General features: G+C 41.1%; 1 protein-coding gene across 1 annotated transcript in view; it reads right to left on the bottom strand.

Annotated features, from left to right (window-relative positions):
- Window positions 1-17,329, bottom strand: part of Adgrv1 (adhesion G protein-coupled receptor V1) — a 568,841-nt gene that overhangs the window by 90,067 nt on the left and 461,445 nt on the right. The window contains exon 86 of the mRNA XM_060383611.1: window positions 1,408-1,565. Within this exon, the coding sequence (XP_060239594.1) occupies window positions 1,408-1,565 (158 nt within the window). The remainder of the gene's footprint in view (window positions 1-1,407; window positions 1,566-17,329) is intronic.

The raw sequence follows: 17,329 nt of genomic DNA on the forward strand, positions 1-17,329 counted from the left end.
CTGGATGTCCAGGAACTCACTATGTAGACCAGGGTGGCCTTGAACTCAAAGAGATACATGCCTCTGCCTCCCAAGTGCTAGATTTAAGTCATGTACTAACACAACGCTAGTACCTTTATCTTGTGACTAACCAAAAGACATTTTATTTAAGGAAAAAAACCCTTTCCCTTTAAGACATACTGGCCATTTTACCACAATGAATCACATGTTGAATAAAAACATTCCAGGAATTAAAACAAATTAGGAATTCTACATTGAATATTACCTTTGTGTTGATGAATTTAAGGCTACTCATGACTGCAAATACTTCTCTGTACACCTTATTATGCCAAATGAGAGTGGGAGAAGAGCTGCCAGGTACCTACAGCTATGGGAGAAGCACATGGGGTGCTCTTCTCATTCTTCTATACATAATGCTTTTGCATCCCAATCCAGTGTAGGCGCAAGGAAGCTTCCTCATGTCACAGGCACCTTTTAACTGACTACATCTCCTAAGACCTTGACAACGCATTAGATAGGATTTCAGGGACAACATGGTGGTACCTGCTTGAACTCTGAGAAGCATCTAAAATGTGGTTAATTCCCCCTGGCTGGCTGCTCATTTGACAGTGGGCTTGTAGAAGCCAAGAAAAGAAAAGATCACTAGCCCAAGAGATGCCCCTTTCTAGTTCAAATCTCCTCTCAGTTTCTCGGGTACTCACACAGTGGTTAAGTGATATTTTTCTGTCCTTAGGTACATGGTTATTGTTCTTGGTTAAGGAAATTTCTAGGCAACTCTATTTTAAGTACCCCAAAAAGGGAATCGGATCATAAAAACCTGTGCTGAGCATGATTCAAAGGGAAAAATGAGGCACGGTGAAAGCCAGTTTGGGCTGGAAAAATCTGCACTGTTAACCAGACATGTGCAGCCACTTATGAGGCTCTCTGATTACACATGCATTAAAATGTCTGTCAGCACGACCAGAACGAAGGCCACGTGCAAAATGCAGTGCTCCCGAGCCCCACAGAGCCTTGAGTGACGCCGAATCCGCAGGAAGTGAAATGAGTTCACTGGCTGAATGCAGGTTGTTATTGCTTAAGTTGGGGAAAGCCTGGGAAGCTGTTCCCGAAGCCGGTGACTCACTGGCCTGGACAGTAACACCTTCAGGGAAACTGGAAACAGCAGTAAAATCCACTGGCCTGAGGGAGGAGAGCTGCCAGGAAGTTCCAAGCAGCGGACACCAGAAAACGTAGCTTAGTTCAAGGCTGAACTAAGCGCAGAAAGCTGCGCCTACTTTCATCCCTTTATTTCACATAGAAAAAAAAATTAAGCAAAACAACAAAAACACCAAACCCCAAGAAACCACCATGGCATTTCCCCTTGGAGGAGTTCCCATCTCTAAAATGCAAAAATAATTCCTTCCTAACCTGCTGCGTTTGTTCGTCCTCTGAAGACGTCATCGTAACCTTTCCACTGCGGCTTCAGCTGGTACGCATGAATGAAAACCACAAACACCACCACGAGGCACGTTAGAGGGACGAGAGCAGCCGTGAACAGAGCAGCATAGATGTTTGGGATGAAGCATCTGCAAGAGAGGAGGAAAGCAGAAACTCAGAGGCACATCAAAATTGTGTGTGTGTGTGTGTGTGTGTGTGTGTGTGTATTTTCATACTTCTTCCTTTCACCACTTTGCATATGTATCTAGATGCTGGGGAAAGTAAATTTTGTCATACTGAACTCAAGCTGTCATAGAGAAGAGGGCACGCAGGTCTATCTACATACACTTCATCCAGGAGGTTCTGTGGTGAGTTCATCTCTTAGAAAAAGGAGAAAGTTTATAAATAAGTTTGCCAAAATGAACCTGACATTTGCATCCTATTTACCCCACAGATTCAGAGTACATGTACGCCATTTTAAAGGGCAGAGAGTCAGTTACCTGGACTTCAGAAGCGGAGTCATATGGAAGTCTATCACTGCATCTTGAATATCAAACTTTAGGAATATTTAGCCTTTGTATGCCTTCATTTTTCTTTAAAACAAAAATTACAATGGCCTCCACAATAGAAATCAGTTATGAAAATTTACTGAATTAGTTTACTAACCACCTAGAAAGTTTTACTTAAGCTACTATTTCTAGACTTAGTAAACAACATGTCTGTGTCTTACTTTCACTAGCTCCATCTTCCTAAACATCCTCTGAGGAGTATGCTGGGATATGACGGCTGGGGGATGGGGAGGTGGCTCAGTTGGAAAGACTTTTTGTGAAAGCATGAGAACCTCTCTGTGATCCTCACACACACATAAAGGCTAGGTGTGGTGCCGTGTCTTATAATCCCAGCCCTGGAGAGGAGGAGGCACATCCAAGGGCTTGATGGCCAGCCTAGTCTAATGGCCAAGCTACAAGCCAACAAGAGACCCTTTGTCAAAAAAGAAGACGGATAGGTCTGCAGGAACAACATTCAAGAATAGCTACTGGTCTCCACATGTGTACCCATACAAGAACATGTACATGCACACACATGCACACACACACACCCCAAATACCAAAATTTTCTACCTTGGCATTGACACTATCTTGGTTTTATTCTGCCCCAGTTTCCTTTAAGATGAAAACTTTTCATCTTGGAGGGCAAGTTCTTGAGACATTCAGAGTGTATATCTCTTATTTTTCCCAACTTCTTTTTTTTTTTTGATGCATAATATCTATAAGCCTACATTATGTTATAGCCATAGTAAACTTTGAAGAAAAGTCAAGGAAATATATGTTTAGGAAAAAAAAAAATCTCAAAATATCATGTACCAATGAGTATATGGGGAACACAAATTAGACTTCGTATATTTGGGTTGGGGGAAGGCACAAAGGTAGGAGGGTGAACCTGGGAGGAATGAGAAGCCAGTGTGATCACAGTGCATTGTATGATGTTCCCAAATAGTCAATAAAAATATGTTGGAAAAACAAACAAAAATAGAAAATCTAGATAGTTGGGCAAACACTCATTCTTGCAACTGGGAAAACAGTGTCTCTATCAAAGTTGAAGTGAAGAAGCTGAAGAGATGGTTCAACAGTTGGCAGACTGTACCATGCTACAGAGGACCCAATTTTGGTTCCTAGCTTCCTCACTGACTGCTCACAACTGTACACTAGCTCCAGAGGATCCACTGCCCTCTTCTGAGATCATCCAATGTCTACAGACACCTACATTCCTCTCTCTCTCTCTCTCTCTCTCTCTCTCTCTCCACAAGCTGGAGTTATTTGAGAAGAGGAACCTCAAAAGAAAATGACTCCATCAGATTGCCTGTAGGCACATTTATAGGGTGTTTTCTTGATTAACAACTGAGTGGGTTGCGCCACCCCTAAGCAGGTAGTTGTGGCTTGCAGAAGAACGCGCTGAGCATCCTGGGGAGCAAGACAGTAAGGTGGTTCTTCTGTGGGCTCTGATTCAGTTGCTGCATCCATATTCCTGCCTTGAGTTTCTTTCCTGACTTTCATTCATGAAGGGCCCCAACATGTAAGGTGAAATAAACCCCTTCCTCCCCAAGTTGCTTTTGCTCATGGTATTTTATCATAGCAGTAAAAACCAAACCAAGATACCCTCCAACACATACAGGCATACATAGACATATATAATTAAAATAAAAAATAACTTTTTAAATAAATAAATAATCATAGAGGTTAAACTAAGTTATATTGTTAATCACCTTACTCCAATGAACATGAATCAGTAAATGGATATAAACAAGATACATGTTAAGATATGCTTCAACACATTCTTCACAAAAGAATGTCAGAATGATGAATTTCCTTGTTTTAGGATTTAATTGGGATGACACAAAGCCAAAATCTTTCTGTGCCTAGCTTTAGACCTGTAGTTAAATAAAACAAGCAAACATTAATGGCTTGACACTAACATGTTTCTGTATTAAAAGCAGTGCTGTTATTGTCTTTTCGTTTTCTAAAATGGGCTTCCAACAACAAGCTGCTGTCTTTCACCTCAATGACAGTGCACAGGCGTAGACTTCACATACCGACGGAGGACATCATACACATGGGTTTCACTGCTGTAGCTCTTACTTGAAAATTGTCATCACAGTCCAATTTAGGATTAATTATTGAATCTATTGTGGTTTGAGCTAGGTGTATAAGCATAAGCATTTCATAGGGAGTACCATGACACTGGTAGATGGAGAATGCGGTCTAACACCCACCCTCCCTGGCAGCAGTCAATAGTCAGATTCAGCCCTCTTGGCAGAATTTCCTAACCTTTGGAAGCTGAGCCCTAGATAACAACCAAGATCTTGGTTCATTGGTCCACAGGCAAAGTGGACTCCAGAAGGCCAGAGGTGACCGAGCATGTCTACAGCACATCCCAGGAGGAGAACAACCACCAAGTGCCACTGTTCTTAGACATCTCCTGTGTGGGTCTCCATACTTGTGTGACTTCAGTTTTAACGTTCTCCTTTTCTGTTTCTTCAGAGTCACACATGGCCTGTCATGAATGGTAGGGCCCTGAGGGTACCCCACATTGGTCATGCGCACACTAAGTGTAGGCCTGACATCTGACCAGCAACTTCTCCTGCTGTTTACTCTAGCTGTGGCCTACAGTATTTCAAGACCCTTCCCTTTGCAAACATTTGTCCACGGTGGCACTACCCACCGCCCTCCAAGAAAAACAAGACTTGGCTCGTGAACTGCTGATTAGGGAATCCAGCAGTACTTCTGACTCACAAACATGCACAAATGAATCAGGGTGAAGGAGACACCCCCATACACACACAATGGGTGTCCCCCCTAGACTCTGGGTTAGGCACAAACTATACCCAGACTACAGCTACAGAGACATCTTTATTAACAGCAGCCAATGACCTTGCAAGTATAATTTTTAAGAAGAGAAAAGGGGGAGGGCTGTTTTAGAATGGGCTATGATGTGGTGGTATATTTGATTGGACATGTTAACTTGCTGAACCAAAGGGGGCTTTTGATTGTTGGACTTCAATAGTTCGATAGCTGGACCTTGGTAGTCAGCCTCAGGAGGAAGGATTGGCCAAATACAGGAACAGACTTTAGTGCCTAGCGATATGTGTAACCTAATGGTTTTCACAAGGCAGAGGGAATGAGAGAGAAGGGCAAGGCCTGCCAGAGCCATGTTTGGCATGCTTGACGTGGGCAGAGTCCCTTCAAGGACTGTGAGGTAAATCCCACATGCAGGTGGCAGGCAAGGCGTGCTGCTCATGTGATTCAGCCTTTGGGAAGAGTCTGAAGGAGACTAAGTCACTGCATATTCCAAACTGTAACAGTCTTAATTTCTTGTCTTAAAATCTTATTTAACTGAAAAAAAATAAGCATGATTCTATTTTTCCAGCATTATATTATGAGTAGTATTTTACTGGGGTATAAGGAAAGTTATTACATATATTTTAAAAGGGCCAAAGACAAATGAACTCTATTCTATGCTTTCAAAATCTAGTCTTGCCAATCAGAATTTCTTCTCCTCCAACAAAATAAAAACTAAATTGTGGTATCTCTGAGCACTTGGTCACATGAAAGTGATAGGAGGCCATAGGAAACTTATGAGTACTGTGGCAGAAGATTCTTTGAACTAAGTTAGGAACAAATTCTGGAAAAAACGGAAAGGAAGGATAAGGAGACCAAGAGCTATGCACATCAGGGCAGCTGACTAATATGCTGGCAGCTACGGCTTAAGAGCTCTGGCAGAATCTAGGAAATCAGATGAAGGCCATGTTGGCTCCCTTTCATAAAAAGAATTAGCAAAGCATGGCTTTTTGTTTTTTTTTTTTTTTTAATTCCCAGCTCACCAGCTTCAAAGGACTCTGGTGTCCCTCCCTCCTCCCTCTTGGGACATTGGACACTTTTCTATGTTTTAGGATTTTACAATCACTTAACTGTTTTTGGTATTCCCTTTTAAACTTTCATAGTTTTTCCCCATCTTATTATTAGACAGTGCTAGTGTTTCTTGTCAGGACTCCATTCTTCCCTCTATTTTTAACCGGATGAAACAAGTAAATGCATCCAGTTATTTTCAGATTTTCCTCTTCCATGTTCCCGCTCAGCATTCACTAAGCCTGAGATCACTTTCTAGTTTCTTGAGGTTGTCACCTCCACCAGCAGCTCTGTATGCTCTCTAAAGTGTTTTCACCTGTGCCATCTAATTCAGTTTTACAAACATGTATGTGTGTGTTGCATGGGTTCTGGCTTTCTTTCCTTCTGCATGAAGCCAGCTGCAGCAGGAGCTCAGAAGCAGTAGCATCTCACAGAGATACACTGCTTAGAGTCCTTGTCCTTCCTGGGAGGGATACAGGGAAGGCATTATACTTAAGATTGTGGTCTGAGCTCATTTAAATTATATTTTAAAGAACAAGCTGACCCCGGCCAGCTGGGAGACTTGAAGACATCCAGCTGGCTGACATCTGAGTCATAGCTGGGTCACGTAGGTAATGAGACACAATGTAGGAACTATAAGAGTAATAAGTGTCTGTTTGCAAAGCCTGCATGTCAGCGACGCTCGTTGGCTCCTGTGCCAGTCTCCTCGGGTACCTCTCTTTAGCACATCTTAGAGATGGCAGCCATAGCAAAAGGCACACTCGTCTCCACAACCCTGCCTTTCTGAAAACGTTAAATTCATACCGAAGCTGTACTGTATTTGGAAATTAATAGGAATGACCTGTCTACTTTATTCTGAAAATATATGGAAGGTATAACCAATCCAGAATAAAAGATATTCAGTATTCCATAAGGATAAATATCCTTACTGACAACTTTTCTGCTTTGTATGGAAAATGAAGCATATCTGTTCACTAGCTTTATCAGGCCAAGAATAAAGATGTTATCCATCATGTAGATGCATTGTACTTGTAAATAAAATCTAAGTCAACACTTACATTCTCAACATTACATTCTCTGTATTTATGACCAACATATTTTTCTTTCCAAAGATGATGCTCTTATTTTGCATATATTTTATTCACCTGTGGATTTATGTATGTAGGAATGCATATTTTATGTGGATGTTCCCATTTCCCAGATCACTAGAAATGACAGGAGAAAGGGATAAATAATAAAAACACTACAAACACATTACCTATTTATTTTATTCTGTTTCTAACCCTAGAAAGACAAATAAGTTTATGAAGCCTCAGAGTTAAGGAAAGCGGTTTAGATTTAAGTAGCTGTAAGACAAGAAAATATATTACTTAGGCTTTCTATTGTAAAACATACAGTGATTTTCATAATCAATTTAATTCTAATACGCATTTTACTTGATGTTGAAACTTGTTTATTCTGGGTGCTTTTGCTTGTTTGATTTTGTGTTTCAGATGTCTGAGACAGGATCTCTCTATGAAGCTTTGACTGGCCTTGAACTCACTATGCAGACCAGCCTGGCCTTGAATTCACAGAGACCCATCTGCTGTGCCTCCTGAGTGATGGGATTAAGTCTTGAATCACCATGTTTGGCCCCTGGGATTTCTTTGAGACAGAATCTGATTCCGAACCAGACGAGTTTGCTACTCCGTCTGTACCTCAAGCTGTTTTCTGCTGTGTGATCCCCCTGCTTCCACCTCCTCGGTGCTGCAATTACGTGTGCATATCCCACAGCTTGCATAAAGTTTAACCTTTAAACCAAGACAATCTTAGGATTAAATTGCAGGTAATCCTTACAAAGTGAAATTGATCATTGGGCTAGTTTATAGATTTAAGAGGACAGAGGACAGCTAAGTAACAATATCTTCCTAAACTGAAATAATTGTACAATTGAGGTTATTTTAAATGTGAGTTAGCCACTACCATCGACAGTAGTCCTTGCTCTATGCACGATAGGATATTGTATCAATACATGAATTAGGCACAAAACAGCATAATGTTCTAACTAGCTTTATTGAATATATGAGGGAAATGTCACCCAAACTATGAAAGTTCAAATTGTGTGTAGCATTAATAGGTTCACTATTACCTGTTCATTCTGAAAATTAGTTACAAACTATAGTAAACACAGTGGTAAATATACCCACATCACATTTAAGGACAGGAACCACTTTTTGAAAATGTTTTACGGAGAGCTTCATATAGCTAGACCCTTATTTGTGTCCTAGCACTTGAAGACATTCACCTAAAAGCACGTGGAGAGAATTCTGTATTTCTTGTATGCTCAGCTCAGTAAAAGTCCAACCAATAGATCAGTATCAACTCCATACTACGTATACTGCTGCCAATGGAAGATCCTGTAAAGCTGGCTACAGTAGAGTCCACCTACGGGTCATAACCTCAACACATGCGCAGTGCTTCCGAACCTAGTCTCTGCCAGCATGAGCATCAGCACCAACTGGAAACGTGTGAAAGATGCCAACTCTTGGCCCACACACAGCTCCAGAGTCAGAGCCTGTGTTTTCACAGGAGCCCCAGGTATCTTTTCCCCCTTCTTTCTTCTCTCTTTAGATGTGTCTTTAGAGATAGACATGGATCTAAATATAAAATAAAAGTTTGAGTAGTATTTTGTTAGCCACTCCTGGGACATGAAGTAGTTTCATATCATAAAAAAATTAATCACCATCTCTTTTTTGACAGCAGTCAAGGGACCGCGTAATCCCATGGGTTTTTGAGCTATGATGCCTCTAACATCCTGAAGAACCAAGAATAAAGCAGCAGGAAGAAGAGGAGCAGAGACTGAAGAGGCTGAGAAATGCAGGCTGGGTATTCAGACCGCAGGAAGAGTGAACATTGAACTGTGACCGCATGAGAGAGCCAGAGTAGTGGGATGGGAAGGGCAGGGCTGCGGGGGCCCACCGCACAAGAACGCAACACTCATCTTCCTCATAGCTTCTGAGGGTGGTTCTCTGCCTGTGAGAAAGGTGGGGAGAGTATGTGAGTGAGGGGAGAACTGATATCTAACTACCCAGAAGTGAGAAACCCATTTAGGAGACAGAACACAGCCTTGATTCCAGGAACTAGTTCCAGGCTGCTAGATTCTTTTTCTTTTTTCTTTTTTAGAACATTCATATGAATGCCTAGGTTAAAATTCTTTAACCACATCCCTCCTTATACATTTCAACTCATGTTGGTGAATTTTATAAGTAACATAGTGACCACACTTAAACCATATCCAGGGAGTAAGCAATAAAGAAAGGGGGAGAAAATGTAACTTTGTGCTGGTTTGTTTGGAGAGGGTCTCACTCTGTAGATCAGGCCTCCTGTGACCTTACAGCAATCCCCTTGCCTCAGTTATATACAAACAGTTAGACAGGAGCTTCCATACCAAGGTCATATAACATTTCTTTGAGAGACATCACTCTTGCTGGAAGGAACAGGGATGCATGTGTCTTTAATCCCAGCACTCAGAAGTCTTAGGAAGGAGGCCTGTGAGCGTGAAGCTGCCTGGACTGCCATGACACTCTCACTCAAAACAACAGAAAATATTATAAGTAAGCAAATGAAATACAACACAAAATGCACGGCTCTTGACTCAGCCGTTCTCCACCTGTGGGCCGCAACTGCTTTTGGGGGTGTATATGTCAACTTCCTTTCACAGGAGTCTCCCTAGACCATCAGAAAATACAGATATCTGCATTATAATTTATAAAAGTAGCAAAATTACAGTTATGAAGAACAGCAAAGATAATCTTATAGTTGGGGGCCACCACAACATGAGGAACTGCATTAGGAAGGTTGAGAACTAGTGCTTTTGATGCTGCAGAGGCACATCAGGACCTTGCCTGCCTTTGTTTTGCGGCTGGTGGTGTTAGCTCCATTGACAACCACCCCAGAAAGAAGCCGGAGGACACAGCTCATTCTTAAATGCATATAATGTACTCATGTTTGTAGCATGTGGAAAGATCAAGGAAAGAAAGATAGGGATGTATATAATAGCAGTGGCCACATCAGTCTCAATAAAAAAAGCAAAATATATATGTACCTATGGTTACACAGATGGGTGATAAACTTGAAGCCTTAACAGGTGAGAAGTAAATGAAAGCATGAAAACCATGATGCTCTAAAAGGCTTTTCTCCAGGCATTCAGACTTGAGCAAACTGTCCCCTGAATAGGATGATACTGTACAAGTCAACTGGACAGAGCTTGCCAGCTTCCCTCCAGTGAATCAGGCCCCTTGAGAACTTTATCAGGAAAAAGGTCAAGCTGACTTATTCTTTGCATGTTCTAATGCTCTATGTTCTTTCATAAAACCAAACAATTTGGCACTGGAAAATGTCATTGTCCTGGAACATTCAAAGGAGCCCTGTTGTTACCTCTTCGTACCAAGCTCCGGGATGATCACCGTACTTTCTTGTGCCTGATAATGATAAAATGACACAGGTCTTTATAACTTTGTGAAAAAGATTTACAGGGGTGACTGTGAAACTACAACACTACTGTAAAAATATCTACCTAGCTCTATCATCTATCTATCTATCTATCTATCTATCTATCTATCTATCTATCTATTTATCTCTAATCTATTGTCTGTCTGTCCATCCATCCATCTATCATGTGCTCCTCTCCACCCAATCTGACTTCACAGGAAGTCTTTTGATAAGGAGTCTCTGTATTTGCTACCCTCCCAGCTCTGTGGGAGACTAGGTAAACGTTACATGGGCAGGGTATAGAAGTCTCTGATCTCAACAAATGCAATGCCTTGTGGAGTTTTAAGATTTTAAATCCAGTTTATGCAGATCCTATTTTTGTTCTCTGATGTTGAGATGAGGGAGGGGGATACACTCAGGATGTAAAGTGAAAAATTATAAAAAATAAGCTTAAATTATTAAAAAGTAGCTTAGAAGAAACATCCATGTGACATGTTAGCAAACATGGTACTTCCTTTTTCTGACAAAAAGGTTTTAAGCTTTGAAGTGATTTTTATTAAATACCCTTATATGACCCTTGTGTGAACTTTAGTTCTAGCCTACAAAAAAATCTGAAAAAGAAGTATAAGTAGGTTGTACTTCCAAGCATGTTGCTGTGGGCTACTCAGTCATGTGATGGTTTGAGGAGCAAAATTCCTCAGAGTGAAGGGTCTTTACTTCTCAAAAAAGAGGAATACTTTTATGGAAGGATAATGCAGGTCTTAATCAATTAGTAGATTTAATAGACTAGTAAGTAGATTACAATATCTGGGAAATTAGTCCTCCGAATTCCTCTGGCTTACTCCCACTGCAGGCCTGAACACTTATTCACCCATTTTACGGTCATGATCTTAGGTTGAAAATGAGATCATTAAGTCTCACTTCTAACAATCAGCTTTCTTGTAATTTACTTCAAACTTAATATTATGAATTTTTAAAAGCTGCCTGGTTTTAGTAACCCAATAATTATCTGTATTTCAAAATGTATATGTACTATACAAAGATCAAGTGAGTAATTTCCATACCCATTACCTGACACATTGCTGTTCCTTGTGTATGGTTTGAATATCTCTCAAGCATTGGCTGTGATGGAAGCCTCGGTGTTCAGGGTTGTGGTTATAAGAGAAAAGGGAAGTCACACGTGTAAGCTCATTAGTATGTGGCCTTTTGAGTGGATGGAGGAAAAGTGGAGCAAGTCCATCTTACCCAGCTGTCTGCTTCCTGCCTGCTTTCCCCTGTTGCTCTCCACCATGGTCCCTCACTGTGATGTGAGGACACAGAACCTACAGAAGTCATTGCCAAATAAACTTTTCTTCTTAAATAGCCTATCCAGGTATCTCTTAAGCATGGCAAAAAACTACTTAAGGCATACACTTATCATTTATTCATGGAAAGCACTCAACATCTCTTCTGGCTATTTAGAAATATATAACACAGTGATGTTCTGCATTTGTCTTACAGTACAAAAGAACACCCGAATTTCCCCCTTTTATGTACTTATAAGTCTGCATCTACTGGCCAACCACACCTATCCTTCCCTGTCTTCTTCCCTCACAGTCTCTGATGACTGTGATTCTACTCTTTAAACTTCGGCTGCCTTAGATTTCTTACACGAGAGCGTTGGATGCTTCTGTTAACATCTTCTTTGCTTAACTTTCTTTTTTTTTTCTTTATTAATTACACTTTACTCACTTTGTATCCCCCTGTGGATCCCTCCCTCCTCCAGTCCCAATCCCTCCCTTCCTCCACCCTCTGCATGCATCCCCCTTCCCAAGTCCACTGATAGTGGAGGACTTCTTTTCCTTCCTTCTGATCCTAGTCAATTAGGTCTCATCAGGAGTGGCTGCATTATCTTCTTCTGTGGCCTGGTAATGCTGCTTCCCCCTCAGGGGGAGGTAATTAAAGAGCAGGCCAAACAATTCATGTCAGAGACAGTCCCTGTTCCTATTACAATGGAACCCACTTGGATACTGAACTGCCATGGGCTACATCTGTGCAGGGGTCTTAGGTTGTCTCCATGCATAGTCCTTGGTTGGAGTATCAGTCTCAGGAAAGAACCCTATGCTCAGATTTCTTGGTTCTGTTGCTCTCCTTGTGGAGTTCCTGTCCTCCCAAGATTTTACTGTTTCCCACTTCTTACATAAGATTCCCTGTACTCTACCCAAAGGTTGCCCATAAGTCTCAGCATCTGCATTGATAGTCTGTCTGCAAGGCAAAGCCTTGCAGAGGTCTTCTGTGTCAGGCTCCTGACTTGTTCCCTCTTTTCCCCTTCCTCTCATGTCCATCCTCTTTGCCTTTCAGGATAGGAATTGAGCATTTTAGCAAGAATCCTCCCTCTTAGTTAGTTTCTTTAGGTATACAGATTTTAGTAGGTTTATCCTCTATTATATGTCTATATGAGTGAGTATATACTGTGTGAATTTTTCTGCTTCTGGGATAGCTCACTCAGGATGATCTTTTCCAGATCCCACCATTTACCTGCAAATTTCATGATTTCCTTGTTTTTTTTTTATTGCTGAGTAATATTCCATCTAATATAATATCCATATTATATTAGATATAGCACAATTTGTGCATCTGTTCCTCCACTGAGGGGCATCTGGGCTCTTTCCAGCTTCTGGCTGTTACAAATAAGGCTGCTACAAACATGGTTGAGCAAATGTCTTTATTGTGTACTTGAGCCTCTTTTAGGTATATGCTTAGGAGTGGTATAGCTGGATCTTGAGGAAGTGTTATTCCTAGTTGTCTGAGAAAGTGCCAGATTGCTTTCCAGAGTGGTTGTATAAGTTTACATTCCCACCAGCAGTGAAAGAGTGTTCCCCTTTCTCCACAACCTCTCCAGCATGTGTTGTCTCTTGAGTTTTTTATCTTAGCCTAGTGTCCGCCACACCCATTCATGCTGTTGCAAATTAAGGGATTTCATCCCTTTAATGAGATGTGTTCTGTTTTCTTTATCTGCACATGTACTGTTGAACATTTAGGTTGATTCTAAAACTTGGCTACTGTGAATAGTATTGCAATAAGTATAGGGTAGAGGTGTCTCTTCAGTACACTGATTTAATTTTCCTGGGATATATATTGCATAGTGTGATGGCCAGATCATACAGCATTCTGGTTTTAGGTTTTGAGGAACCTCCATATTGGTTTCCATAATGGCTGTATGTTAATGTTTACAGGTAATTCTGAGTGTGGCCAGTGTTCTTCATTTGGTTTGTGGGTATGCCAGGAATTGCAACCACAGTCTTCTGCCATTAGACAACTTCTGGCCCATGCACCAAGCCATTCTGCATTGCCTTATTAGCAATTGTGTGCTGGGACTCTCAGAAACCAACCATGAGTCTAAACAAACCTTTTCTTCAGAAAAATGATTTCTGTAGGTGTCTGGTCACACTAACACAAAGGAAAGTAATCCACTAGCAGACTGAGGAGAATGTTCAAAATGAAGGGTTTGGGGACAGAGACTTTTGAGTAATCTTGGACATCTTGTCACTTCTGTGGTTTGGAATTGTATTTAGTGTCTTCATACTTCAGTTTCCCAAAATACAAAATCAAGAGAATAGAATAATCTGCCTGATAGGTATAGTGAGATCCAAATGAGACAGACTTGTATCTACACCATATGTCCTCCATAAAATATAAATATGGTCATTATTGCTGCCTCTGAGTAAGATGAAATATTCTTATACAGACTAGAATTGAGCATTATTGAAAAGAAAAGGTGTTAAGCAGTATTGAGGGGATGCGAATATTTGTCACATTTGCTTGTGTATTAGGGGGAAGAGGAAATCAAGGAAGACTTCCTGAAAGTGGACACTGAAACCCTTGCCAGCTTTACACTGTCACTCTTGGGTTCCTCAGATGCTCCACATGAGTCACACATGCAAATGAGATCATGTGCCTGTGTCCAGAGCACCTTTGCAGCAGGGAAAGGGGCAAGCTTTCCCCTTGCTGCTTTCCCACTTTGAAATCTGCTTCCAATTTGAAGAGTGAGGGAAGTTATGGACCATTGATAGAGGCAAGCCCAACACACCATGACCAACCATCCCAACATGTCAGCAGCAGAGGGCTCATCTCTCTTTTTGCCAGCTTTTCTAGTGAACAGAGCTGCTTGGCTGCCATGCTCCCCAGCCCTTCCCATCTTGCAACCTTCTATCCAATGAGGACAAAAAGTTTCTGAAGAGTGTCTTTAGGAGGAGTGCCAGCGGGATACTCCTCGGCACTGACTGCCAGCACTGGATGCTCCTATCTCCCCGAGCTTCCCCCTCAAAACCAAACAGCATTTCCTTCTTTCAGAAAACAAACAAACAAACAAAAACAAACCACACTGACTCTTAGAATTGGCTTTACTTTTGCTTCATGGATAACAAATGTAGCTACAGATGGGTATAGTTCTCACCCCTCATCAAGAAAATGTCTCTTTGCAACAGGAGATCACCACAGAAAATCACAAACATGCAGCGTTGTGGAGCCCCACATGGGTACATGTACATCTACAAAGCACTCCCACACCTAAGGCTCAGGGAATATTCTGGAAGAGGGGGCAGAAAGATTGTAAGAGCCAAGGGATCAGGGACTTGGTCTGAGTTGGCATCTCCTAACATCAGAAGATGTATTTGTAAAGTATCACCAAAATGGCCACGTGAACATGATCTAAACAAAGATTACACTGAGGAGGAAGCCAGTCTGGAGTGGGGAAAGCTCATGAGTCCTCAACCCTACATTAAGAACTACACACAACTTAGTCAACCTAGGAATGGCAAAGGGGGTCCATCCCAGAGAGGAGCACATGCATTAGTTGTCCAGTGACAGATGGTCAGCCCTGAAAACAGACATACAAGTAACGGTACACTGACTGAACAGGTTATGTTTAAGGGACATATAGGTCTCTACAAATACATATGAACATGCAGTAACAATTGAAGGAGCCCATGAATTTTAAGGGGAGCATAGAGGTTTATGGGAAGGTTTAGATGAGGGAAAGATAAAGAAGAAATATTATAATTAAATTATAATTTCATGAACAAACAAATGACATAAGATTTGCTGAAACCTGCCAAGTACCTGGTTTCTAAACTCACAGGCCAATGTTGTAATAGGGTTCTAGAGAACAAGTCAGATTCTGTGGTAAAAGCATCTAAAACGGAGCACATTCTACTGATAATCTAAAACTCTTTTAAAAAGCAAGTGTTCTACATGCTTTATTTTATTTGAGTGTGAATTCCCAGAGGGTACTAGATGCAGTAAATCATATAATGAAACCCTCAACATGGTGTACCTCTGGGGTTATTCCTCAGCATTAATGACATTCCTTAAACCATGCATACTCCTCCCATGAAACAGTTTTTACTGACACATTACATATTTGTGAAATATAAAACTCATGAAAGCCATGTGTTTTATTTTGTTAGAGGTTTGTTGAAGACACACGGAAGGAACAGTGATTCCAAACAGATAATCTGCCACTTATAAACACTCCCACTGATGGCCCCCTCCAAACTGGCCTTGGCCAAACAATATTTTATGATAAGGAATTTGTTTTTGTCAACAGGATATTCCTGTTATTTCCAGGTCCTGTAGTTTCAACATCAGATGTTCAGGGCATTGAAACGAAATGAGACCATCAGAGTAATACCATAAGCATCCTTATGAATATATGATTAAAACACAAATGGTTAAAAATCTACTTTAAAACTGAAGGATGTTTCTTCATGAACTTTTTTAATTTCTTCTCTAAAAAATGTGTCATGATCTATTATTAATTTAATAGTATTTGCTGAAGTTCTCAGTTGAGACCAGGTCCTTACTCTTACACATATGCCATTTGGGAGGAAGCCATGCAATTTTTAAATTATGAAATTTTCCCAATGTCAAGATGGCCCTTCCTGACTCATTGCCTGGATGTGTGTGGCAAGAGCCTTGGAAAAACGATGTCCTCTGGATCTAATCCCTGCTTCAGGATTCTAATGCCTGCTTCCTTTGACAGAGGCTAACCTAAGTGCTTTTGCATACACCCAAACCTACACTGTCCTAGACATTCTGAATTAAAGACAGAAGAAGACAACTATTTCACAAAAAGATAGTTGAAAGAAAGCAGAGTCTTAATAAATGTTACTGTGGCACAGACATGCCTGCTGTTAGACCCTGCCTACTGTTCAGTAGCTGAGTGATCAAAGTGAGTGAAGCTACTGTGCTGAGACCCTGAGCTTTGTCTGGGGAATGTAATTTCTTTCTTTCCTCTTTTTCTTTTCTTTTCTTTTCTTTTCTTTTCTTTTCTTTTCTTTTCTTTTCTTTTCTTTCTTTCTTTCTTTGTTTCTTTCTTTCTTTCTTTCTTTGTTCTGTGCAGATTTTTTTTTTTGTCAGTATAGGGTTTCTCTGTGTAGCATTGGCTGTTCTGGACTCTCTTTGTAGACAAGGCTGGCCTTGAACTCACAGTGATCCACCTGCCTCTGCCTCCCTGAGTGCTGGGATTAAAGGTGTTCACCATAACACCCAGCTGAATGTAATTCTTTTTTCATAAGTTTGTTGGGCAGAACATGTGAAACAGTCAGAGAGGGTAGAAAGAATGCACGGGCCAGAAGCATAACTGCAAGGAAGCAGTGTCTTCTGGACACAGTAGAGTTCTATGAATTCACATGGGTGATCACGGCCAACTGGACCTGTGCACTCCCAAGCCAGACCAAATAAACGTGTGGGGTGGGCAGACGGGCATGAAGTTTCCCACCCGTTCACAGAGCTATTGGCAATTGTTAGATGCTGGGAGAGGAAGCATTAATTTTCTCTAAGAATGCAGCTTTTGATAAGTCAACCCCACTCCAGTGGAAGGCTACACTCCAAGAATATTTGGACAACACAAATTGGCCTTAATGGAGGCAAAAACCCTAAAGAACTCAAAGTTGGACGAGAAGGGAATGTGTGGATTTAGGGGGTTGAGGGAGGCAGAGGAAAATGATCAAAACAAGTTATATGAGATTTTCAAAGAACTGAAGTGTCCTCTAAAGCTT

Source organism: Meriones unguiculatus, chromosome 5 (assembly GCF_030254825.1).
Source record: "Meriones unguiculatus strain TT.TT164.6M chromosome 5, Bangor_MerUng_6.1, whole genome shotgun sequence".
Taxonomy (NCBI): Eukaryota; Metazoa; Chordata; class Mammalia; order Rodentia; family Muridae; genus Meriones; species Meriones unguiculatus.